The 11,504-nt window shown below is 37.0% G+C and overlaps 2 protein-coding genes across 3 annotated transcripts; both read right to left on the bottom strand.

Annotated features, from left to right (window-relative positions):
- Positions 1-748: 748 nt before the first annotated feature.
- Positions 749-3,496, bottom strand: LOC127871165 (uncharacterized). 2 transcript variants are annotated; one of them, XM_052413896.1, is made up of 5 exons: positions 3,339-3,496; positions 2,669-2,812; positions 1,523-1,757; positions 1,192-1,307; positions 749-1,085 (listed from the first exon to the last, which is right to left on the bottom strand). In XM_052413896.1, the coding sequence occupies exons 2-5, from the start codon at positions 2,787-2,789 to the stop codon at positions 835-837; spliced, it is 723 nt and encodes a 240-aa protein (XP_052269856.1). In that variant the 5' UTR covers positions 2,790-2,812; positions 3,339-3,496; the 3' UTR covers positions 749-834. The 2 variants fall into 2 exon arrangements, with proteins under 2 accessions (XP_052269856.1, XP_052269857.1); XM_052413897.1 differs by having other exon boundaries at positions 3,334-3,423.
- A 4,710-nt stretch (positions 3,497-8,206) lies between these two features.
- Positions 8,207-11,279, bottom strand: LOC127871164 (uncharacterized). Its single transcript, XM_052413895.1, is given in 5 exon segments — positions 8,207-8,646; positions 9,571-9,689; positions 10,020-10,254; positions 10,724-10,919; positions 11,215-11,279. Coding segments are annotated over 4 exon segments (726 nt in total). The 5' UTR covers positions 10,845-10,919; positions 11,215-11,279; the 3' UTR covers positions 8,207-8,395.
- Positions 11,280-11,504: the final 225 nt, after the last annotated feature.

Below are 11,504 nucleotides of genomic sequence, written 5' to 3'. Positions count from 1 at the left end.
AGTTTCATGAAGATTGAGACAAAATGTTTTATCTAGGTGGTAGATTTGACCTGGTGACCCTGTGTTTTATGTACGTGACCCACATTCCCATATAGACCAATTTTTTCCAAAATGAACATTCTGACCATGCTTCATCAAGATTGAATCATAATTCTTTAAAGATTTCACCTGTTAAATATGGCCGGACTTTTACGAACGTGACCCAGATTCCAACGTAGCAAACAATATTTCAAGATAAACATTAAGACCAAGTTTCATCAAGGCCGAGTAATAAATCTTTTTTTTTCTAGAGTGGTTACGGAGTGGGTCTTTTGTAAATTTAATATTTATTGGGAATTCACATGACCAAAATTAAAAACGGTCTTTATATTGGTTATATGAAGATTCTTTCTAAGTTTCATAAAGAAAGTCATTAATGCTGCTTGAAGATGTTCCTACTTAACCTTTATATACTGTCTAGATAAACATTCTGACCAAGATTTATCAAGATCTGATGTGAGCAATAAAAAGTGCTAGAAATAAGATTCTGTCCTGTTGGTCTATACATTCACTGGAATATCTCAAGTTTTTGATACACAAGTATGTTAAAATTGAAACACGCTTTCATGCTATTTACCAAACAAACATTATGCTAGCACTACGGTTGTCGATACTGATTTTAAGCATTTTCCTTAAAATGATTGACCACAAATATATTATGTCCCTATGCAAAGTGGATTCAGTTTAAAGTTAAAATAAGACATGCATGGAGACTCCGACTATGTCATTTCTTTCAATAAAAAAACATAGTTCAGTACAACATGTTTCATGTGGATTATCATTCTAAATGTTCGTTCATCCACAGAAGGTGATGTCATAGTGGGTTTGTCCTGGACCTCGTCCGTTGCAAGTGAACGTGCTCGACTGATCGTCATACGCGTAACTGTAAGCATCAGGGCAGGCCTGCTTGAAGATCTGCGAGTAATGGAACGGAGGACACGTAGCGGGGACATTGTGAGCACCTCGACAGCAGTAGTCATCCCGGTTGAAGGCCGCGCATGCGCTCTTGCAGGCTATCACGCCTCCAGAACCATGAACCTGGAGTTCTGAAACAAACATAAATAAGTTGATAGGTGATCATGTTTTACACATATAAATAGAAAACATCATAACGTTTGCAGGAATACATTCAGGACACTAACAGTCGCGTACCTGACGGACAAATCCTGTTGAGGTCTGAGTTACATCCGGCCCTGGCGCAGTAATAGTGACCGCTGCCAGACGCATAAGTTCCTGCTACGGGCTGCATGGACATCTGTAGATTGTAACTGAAGTATTCAGAATAAAACTGATAACGATGATGCCAAATATAAAAAGTATTGATATTATTGGTAAGAATGTTCAATGAGACATTATTTCGTCGCCATTTGTTTTCAATTATCAGTTTTGGAATCCAAAAAGCTAAACTAGCTTACTAATTTCAGACAACGAGAACAGGACAGAAAGTCGATTGTGTTTGCTTGATACGACCATTATTGCTCACCCGTCAACCAAGCTGATGTCATAGAAATCCTGAGTCTGAGCTCCACCAGTATCGAACGTGATCTCTGCGAGAGTGGCTGGCGGAGCCCCACCGGCGCCATTGCATTGGGGACCATGCCCACAGTCGCCAGTCTGGCAGTGATTTCCGGAACAATGCGTGCGTCCCCATACTCGACCCGACCAGTGGTTTGGAACATTAGATGTGCGACTCTGCCCAGATTGGAGGGCGTAGCCACCTAGAGAGCAAAAGGTGTAGTGCACTGTTGGCTTAACAGTGATAAATTTATGTTATGGCGTGTTAAATCATCGTTCCAACTAGTTAAGATCTAAGTTTGCCGATATCAGTGCCGACCTTTCGACATGACGACTATTGACTATCTTGTTAAACTGGTACGTTAATGAAGAGGTGCAGTCTCACAATCGGATCATTTTTAAAGGTATTACTAATGTTTTTGAACTTCTGAAATATAGTAAGCACATGTTCCATATAAGTATGTTTTTAAATTAAAGTTCTGAAACATGGGTCAAAACTATAATAACTGCTGTGTCTCAGCTTTACACTTGTTGTGAATAGTGCCGGATTATTTTTTTTTCAGTTTTTGGGCGTTTTTCGTTTTACAGTATATCAAACGCAACGACGCACACATGTTTGTCGTTCAGTTAAAACATGAGTAACTTGGGCGCTCTTTCCTACACTCTTGGATAGTCAGGTAAAAAAAGTTTGGATGCGTAGATACATTTTACACAGTTATTTCAATTAGCAATAATAGTAATGCTTTTTGCATACGTTCATTTGTGTCGTGTTCTGAGAAAACTGGGCATAATGCATGTGCGTAAAGTGTCGTCCCAGATTAGCCTGTGCAGTCCGCACAGGCTTATCAGGGACGACACTTTCCGCTTAAACTAGATTTTCGGTAAAAAGAGACTTCCTTTAAACGAAAAATACCATTAAAGCGGAAAGTGTCGTCCCTGATGCAGTTTGCCCAATTTTCACAGAACAAGACACATTTGAATTAGTAATCACGTGACGTAATATGGTCTTTTGATTAAGAAATAGTTTCATTCGATGGGTTAATAAAGCATTGAACATCGGTCCATACATGATAAAATACTAAATTTAATGTTAAAATTATGATATGTAGCTTACCTCCGTCCGGCGTCGGGTTGCCTAGGAGACCGACCCAGACTTCGTAACCACATCTGTTGTGGATTCGCAACTCGTGTCCGGAGCTTAACGCCAACGCGGAAAGGAACGTCAAGAGACGCATTGTGTATTGATATAGGCCGTGTTCTGTAAAAAGGGGGTTTGATTAATGTGCGTACAGTGTCGTCCCAGATAAGCCTGTGCAGTCCGCACGGGCTAATCAGGGACAACACTTTCCGCTTCTATGATATTTTTCTTTATAAAAAAAGTCTCTTCTTATCAAGGGCTACACAGGCTAATCTGGGACGACACTTTACGCACATGCATTAAACCCCCTTTTCACAGGGCACGGCTCATATGGATCCTCGTAATCCTATGAGGCAATTTTGTTAGCAAACACATGATTTCGCATTATGCATCAATTCTATCATTATTTTACGCCTTTCGAGTCTAAATAGAAGGTGTGTTTTTTGCTTCAAAATATGTTTAACGAATCATTAAAAAGCAATGAGTATCAGCAATATTTCACAAGAATTATAATATAATTTATTTTCTAGTTCTTGTTAAATATAGGAAAGTTTTAGATGACAAAAACATTTTTTTTTCAATCGATGAAGCAAAACGTATATTGTGTGTTAATAAATACATATATTCAGCACAACAAATACTTTACCCAATCAGCAAAAAGTGTCCATTCGTGTCCTCAGTTCATCGCAAGCGTATATATACAAGCAGACATTGTGACCTAGGACAATTCTTATCTGCCAGAAAACGTCATCAAATAAGTTTATCTTTTTCGAACCCAAAAATCGTTCGTTCTTTTCTTATTTATCTTAGCAGTTCGCATATTCATAATAGAAAAGTACATTACGCATTTATAAAAACATTTGCCTGGATTGCTTCCTGAACTATAAAGCTCTTTTATGTACGAGTTAATCCGGGTCGAGTATCTGCCAACAAGAAGAAAGTGTTATGTTTCCAGCAAGACATTAGAGTATATCAGTCATTTTGCAGATATATGAACATTAAGCGAAAATATGTAAAATTAATTGTCCTAAATAAATATTTTCAACGAATGTTTAAGACAAATAAAGATATGGCAACTTCTTGATATAAGTATTTCCCAACTGATATTTAATTTATTTAAGTTGTAAGTTTTCACCTGAAGCATTGCCGCATAACATTCAAAAAGGCAATCTTAAATGTAATGTGATAATCGTCATTCATACTGGCGCCCTAGCCTAAAAACGCCTTAAATGGAACGTAAGTCTTAATCGTAAAAACTAAAAAAGTTGAATAAAATTATATTATATTATTAAAAACAATGATCATATGTGTTTTCTACTTCGTTTAAAGGGTCATGTTGGCATATATATAATATAAAAAGGGACAAAACGAAGACACAAAGTTGATGAATTTTAATATAAAAAAAATCTGTACACAAGTACATATCATACAAATTAAGAAAAAGGTTTAGAACGCGATATTGGACATGAACTAAAATATGTTTGAAAGTAAATTCGTTTATGTTGGTTTTATGAGACTTGTTACAAAAATAAAATGAGAAAACCCAGCGACGAGACCACTGTAGGGAGGCGGAAAACTACAACGGGCGAGGCATGGTATGGTATTGCGCAAGGGGGGGTTAGAGGGTTAGGGTTTAGGTTAGTGTTATGGGTCGGGTTAGGGTTTGGGTTAGCCTAAACCCAACCCTAACCCTAATCCGACCCCTAACCATAATCCTTACCCTAACCCTTTTTTGGGGTTATCACCCCTGACCATGCCTCGCCCGTTGTAGTTTTCCGCCTCCCACCACTGTATGAATAAATGACTGTTTTCACAGTTCTTATCTTTGTCATAATTCTTGTCCTGTGAACAAAGTATCGTCCGAACAATCTACTTGTGAACTAAACATGTCATAAATGCATGTGGATCTTACCCATTATCTTTATATGAACTTAAATACTACAATGACCAGTCTAAAGCGGTTTGTAGACATTAAGTGATAGGTCACAATATACAATTTTCAATGTGAAAGCAATAACTTTAACAAAAAATAAAGTCAACGTTTTGCGCGTAGACACCCTCATAACCATACCTTTTCTTAAACAGCATTCCAAGCCGAATTGATTTAAACATTAAAAAAAGATAGGTCATGCAGTATGTAAGAAAGAACTCGACGTGAATCAACGGTCACTGTTTTAAGGCCATCTTTTTACCGGCTTCTCTCCAGTTGTTGATGGTTTCCCGCCATCTGTCGAAGTCTCATGTAGTCTCCAACCTAAAAGCAAAACACTGAATGTGTAGTATACAGCAATGTTTTCCGTACCACATGCACACAGAAATATTCAAAAATAAAGTCATGGCAAGTGCCCATACAAAGAACTGTGTCTTCAAATAAATGCCGTTCCATTTTTTAGAGGGTATAGCATTGAACACCAAAAATATTTAGTATACTGTCACCTGATAGGTAAATGGCCAATAACAACAATGGTAGTTTAGACTGGTGATTAAAAAAGGAAGTAAACCAAAGAAAAAATAGTGACAATTACATAAACGAGAGTTTGTTTATTGGTTAATGTAAATGGATTTTGGTCATGTTCATTAATATAAGACATACATTTTATTAAAATTACTGTATAGATTTGATTGCTTGGAAGACGTATACATTCGCTAAAATTTATACAAGCGAGAGGGAATTAAAGGAATGCAATTCGCCCGTCCATCCGTCAGTCAGTCCGTTTTTACTAAATCCTTTGACGAATATTCTGGAAAATGGCCTAAAATGTTTAGGACACTGGCCGACCTGCAGATGGCATGAGTAAACCGATTCAAGGTCAAATGTATACTTTAATGCCAAACGCATGCTAGGTCCATATCCCCTAAAAGAATTTAGAAATTTCCACAAAACTTCGCCTCGATGTTTTGGAGTTTGACACACAATCTGAAAAATCCATGATTCAGTCACGGTCAAAGTAACACTAAGGATGAAACGTTCGAGCCTCTATTTTTCATATCCCCTATACTTGTTGACGTATTTTATTGAATGTTAAGGTTAAAGAAGCAATTTGCAGAAGAAATGAGTACATTATTTCATCTCAAGGTGAATGTCACACTCGAGTAAAAAAGGCCTCCATTTTCATGTGTGTTTCATATCTCACAATTATACACTTCGAATAGTTTTATTCAAACGTTAATTACATTCAGAATATTGTATTTACGAAATGATAAGCTGTGCTGCTTCGGAGCCAAGGTAACACATTAACGCTTAAAAGAATCACTGCGGTGGATATAGTTGTCTCTTGTACTGCCTCGTCGTGCATGCACTTTTCTTACTCAAAAGCAGCAATGAACAAGCGTTTATTATGTTATATATTGATTAACTTGTGGCGAAGGCGTTTATCTGAAACAATAATCGAAATATATGAGTCGCGTTCTGAGAAAACTGGGCTAAATGCATGTGCGTAAAGTGTCGTCCCAGATAAGCCTGTGCAGTCCGCACAGGCTTATCAGGGATGACACTCTGCCTTAACTGGATTTTCGTGTAGAAGAGACTTCCTTTAAACGAAAATACCATAAAAGCGGAAAGTGTCGTCCCTGATTAGCCTGTGCGAACTGCACAGGCTAATCTGAGACGACACTACGCACATGCATTATGCCCAGTTTTCTCAGAACGCGACTCATATAAATGACTAAAATACGAGCTCGTAAAGAGACCTCTTTTTCCTTATACAAACGGATTTCTTAAAGCACTGGTAAAAGTTACCATGCTTTGCGATCTCGTAATGTAAAATACACAAGCAGGGCGGTTGGAAAAAAAAGTGTTTAAAGGTCATTTTTAGTTTTGAGACGGTAAACTGAGACTAAAAATGCAAAACAACCAGTAAATATATCGACTTAATGTACATGTCTTATTGTCATCAAAATTCCACAATAGTAATTAATTAGGTTAAATCAGCAGGAACCGTTTATAACAAAAAATACATAGTTTCATGTTATTTGGTCAATCAGGTTATATTGTTGTGATATATTTAAGTATCGCATTGCGATCGAATTTTAAACTAATGCATTGTTTACCAATAAGAATGCGATTTAAGTACATTGATTTTACTTTTGGAAGAATAAGATGGTTTGAACTTGTGTTATCTTGGACCTAAATCATCTTCATCGATTTTGTTTTTATTTCAACAGAGCACATTAATTTTGGTGAGTGTCTTTCTTCAACAACTTGATACTTGTGGTAATTATATCGCGATTGTTTGATATTATTTAATTGAATCGTGCGATTTCTCTCATCACCAATGAATCCTGGCTTTCAACAGCGCATGTATAACATATGCTTTTTGTTAGTATGAAAAAGTCCAGAAGATCTCAACATTCCACTACGAGTATTAAATTCATACCGGAACACTTATTGAAAGTGGTGAATTGTTAAATACATGATTTATTTTTTGACAATAATAATCACGTGAAATATATATAAAGTAAACAATACCCTGAAATAATTTAGAGGTTTTGTCTGTTCCGGTAATATTCCACAAAATTATCGGTTAGGGCCATCCCTCCCTGGTCTGAAATAAGTGCCTATCTGAAAGCCATTGAGCAATCGCACCCATGTCTTGTATGGTTATTTCCTGTATTCTATGTGTGTCTATAACAGATTGGTGCATTTCATTGGGGACTGCGTTGAAAAATGAACGTTTGGGCTGCGTTTATTGAAGTACTGTGTTTTTTAGAAACCCTGTTTTCTCAGGCTCAGTCTGCATATGGGTCAATATGATTTTCTTAGAAGTTGCAAAACATACATTTTTATTCCAAATTTTGGAAAGAAGACATAAACTCTATTTATTTTTTAATTGCTTTCACAATCTGAAATAAAGAAAAGTAAAGAAAAGTGCCTTGAAAGTTGACCGTTTGCTAATGGGACCTTATTGGAATTGGATTTATTGCAAACTCGTCTTCTGTTGTTTTCAGTAATTGTAAGTAAACGTCGCAAAATAGGTGCTGACTATTGAATTTACAGTAATAAGTTATAAGCATTAGTGGCTCGGTTTGGTACCGCATTCAAAAGCACTGGTTTTAAATTAACCGAGTGCATAAATTATTAAGCACCACGTGTCCGCTATAATCGGTATCGTAGAAAGTTGTGATGTTATTGGTTAATATAGCATACGGATAACTTTAGCACACTATGAGTTCAGTATGTTAATCATTTTCCTTTTGTTACTTTAAATAACTGAAATAGCTCCGTGCAAGTTTCCGACATCTAATAGATATGTCATTATAGTGCCTAAAGCATGCACTTATTCGATTAATGTATTCGACGTACATGATGCCGTATGACAATTAAATGTCCAATGGAGGATGGACATTTTACACTTCGACATAATAAACTTAGTATATAAGATCTTAGGTCAAATGACATAATGATTGAGCGTTGCACTGTTTCAGTACTCTTTAGAAAAGGAACAACAACATATTGAATTGCTAAATATAAAAAAAAAACATTTATATAAGGATTCACAAACCAACAACAATAGCTTGTATGTATTGCTATTTTAATATTCTTTCCAATATAAAGTTTTTTATATTTGTGTACATCTATTTTAAAAAGCACGTTTAAATAAATGAAAAACTTAAATGGATTAAAGTGTTCACGTGCCATTTTTTACAACATAACAATGTTACAACAATTAGGTGTTAGAATCAGAATGTAGTGGAGGTGGCTTATTATCCACAGAAAGTGATGTCATAGTGGGTTTGTCCTGGCCACTGATTGTCGCAAGTGAAAGTGCTCGTTTGGTCATCATAAGCGTAACTGTACGCCTGTGGGCATGCGCTCTTGAAGACCCGCGAGTACTGGAACGGAGGGCAAGTTGCGGGGGTGTTATGAGCCCCTCGACAACAATAGTCATCCCTGTTGAAGGCCGTACATGCGCTCTTACATGCTACCACGCCCCCTGTGCCGCGAACTTGAAGCTCTTTAATAAAAATATGCGAATATGAGCAGCGTGGTGGGAAAAAGGGTCTTATGCCATATGCGGCCGGTGTGACTCTAGAACATTCTACGCATCCCCAGCCTGGTAACAAGCTATCCTGTCGCCATGAGACCTCGAGACATTGCGTGACTTCAGAGCGGACAACGTAGCTCTTGACAATACTGTGTGATTGCACAAAGTGGTCGAGATCTTCGAAGGCCGCACATGACACAAGAACCAGTTGCGCATTACAAGGATTTAATGATATGAGCATCCATCATGTTTAATAGCGCATCATCGTGCAGTACACAGACGGTATGTCCGGAGGCGAATCGGATTCAATCACGGCATTCAAATTATCCTTAATTACTCGTTTACATAACAGCAAAATGCTTATGATTTCCTTACATGTAAATGCTTCTTCATGGATGTCGGGACAGACCAACAAGAAAAAAAACTTCGTGTCAATAAACCCTGAATTGTAACAATTTAACTTCACCCTTTATATGTCATTATTGAACGAAAGCATACATGTACATAAAATTGCACAACATTTACAGTTAAACATATGCATGCCAGGAAACAGCTGTTCAAACGTTTAACAAACATCATTAATTTAATTTAAGTTGTCATCGAGGTAAGTGTGTCTTTATCTACATGTATACATTTTGCTGTTTGATGAACCCTGTAGAAACATCTTTGTTGTTTTATTATTATAAGCTCTGGATTAAAGTTGTCATAGAGGTTAAGTGTGTCTTTTACTATATTTGTTGCTGTTTGATGAATCATGTTAAAGCTCAAATGGAGGCATCAATTAAATGTGTACAGAAAAGTTTAAGTTTCATGAAATAGTGAAGTCGAGCGTTTCTAGCGATCATAGGTAAATGGCTACAAACAAAAAACAACATCCCGTTGATTGAAAACTACCTAAGGGACAAGATCTGTTCAGATCCGAGTTGCAGCCGGCCCTACGGCAGTACCGGTCACCGCTCGGTTGACCAGCATGTGTGCCTGCCACGGGCTGCATTGACATCTGTATGTTGTAACTGAAAATAAATGTTGCGGCGTGATGAAATTACACTTTTCAATGATAAACTAAATTTCATTTTAAATGACATGTGTATGTTACCATAATAGCCTGATCAAACTGATTATAAACCAGCTGAAGTATTTTGTAGTATTATATTATTTATTATAACGTATTCTATTATGTATATTAATTGTTATAAATGCGATTGTAAGACTACAATGTATAAGCTTATTGGAATTCAGCACGATCTATTTCACGGCAATTTCGTCTTTGTCACGGTTAATTTACTTGGTTAAATTAACTTTAAACTGAAAAAAATCACAATCTGAATTAAACATATACACACCCATCAACCAGACTGATGTCATAGAAATCCTGTCTTTGAGAACTTCCAGCATCGAATGTGATCTCTGCGAGGGTTGCCGGGGGAGCCCCACCGGCACCGTTGCAGTGAACGCCACGCCCGCAGTCGCCAGTTTCACATCGATTTCCGTTGCAATGCGTGCGACCCCATACGCGACCCGACCATTTGTTTGGAAACAAAGTCGTTCGACTTTGCCCAGATCCAAGGGCGTAGCCGCCTGAATATCAAAGAAATGGCTGTAATAGCCGCCTGAAGATCAAAGAAATGGCTGTAATAGCCGCCTAAAGATCAAAGAAATGGCTGTAATAGCCGCCTGAAGATCAAAGAAATGGCTGTAATAGCCGCCTGAAAGAAATGGCTGTAATAGCCGCCTGAAGATCAAAGAAATGGCTGTAATAGCCGCCTGAAGATCAAGGAAAAGGCTGTAAGAGCCGCATTAAGATCAAAGAAATGGCTGTAATAACATGAGTGCTTTAATAGTTGTATTGAACATGCAACAAACTAATTATATTTTTGACCACTATCATATTTAAGGTTTTATATATTCTACCAGCTCTGTTAATGAATTGTATGCGTTTGTAAAACATATATAAATGTCAAGATTCGGCAAATAATACTTTTAAATATGTAAGGTTAATAAGCCAAATAATATATACATATTATGGAATTTTTTTTAAATCGCATACCCTGATCCGGCGAAGTGTTACCGAGGATACCGACCCATATTTCCTAACCACATCTGTTGTGGATACGTAGCTGGTGGGCGGAGCTTAAGGTCAACACGGACAGGAACATCAAGAGACGCATCGTGCGAATGTATGGTGCTTGCAATCCTGTAATGTTTTGTTTCCATGCATTCAAACATTTCCAGTCTTATATCAGCTGCACGTGAATGACTATTAGTTTGCACTCTATGGTACGCATTTTTATTTAAAAAAAAAGATGCTTTTATGTTATATTGAAACTAGAGGAAAACAATCATATTTCTTTAAGAGAAGAAGCGTCGCAAGTAACCTTGAAATACGCACACATATAATCAGAAACTAAAAGCAAATATTTTAAATTTACTCAATAGTAAGTTGCCTGTTCAATTACTTGGAGACACGCTTAGTACATAATACATTAAAGAAATGTGTCGATACTATTGATAAACACAAAGAGAACATAAGATATTTACGCTGTTTTAGACAACCGTATCCCTCAAGAATGCTTTCAGTTATCCTCAGAATATTTCACCGGGCAGTTGCTTTATATAATTGTTAATGGTGATGAATGATGTCTCATTATCATAACGTTAGACAGTTTCAGGGAAAAAAAGAGTTAACATCAACAAGAAAGTTGTTTACGAAACTACAGATCCGAGAAGCGTACCTGGTACGAATAAAACCTCACACAAAAACAAAACGTGAACAGGATACTGCAATATTTTTAAGGCGGCTGTGTTGTTTTTCTATTTCAAATTTATAA

This window comes from Dreissena polymorpha, chromosome 3 (assembly GCF_020536995.1).
Source record: "Dreissena polymorpha isolate Duluth1 chromosome 3, UMN_Dpol_1.0, whole genome shotgun sequence".
Taxonomy (NCBI): domain Eukaryota; kingdom Metazoa; phylum Mollusca; class Bivalvia; order Myida; family Dreissenidae; genus Dreissena; species Dreissena polymorpha.
The sequence above is the reverse complement of the archived record's forward strand: the minus strand, read 5'-3'. Positions and strand labels throughout refer to the sequence as shown.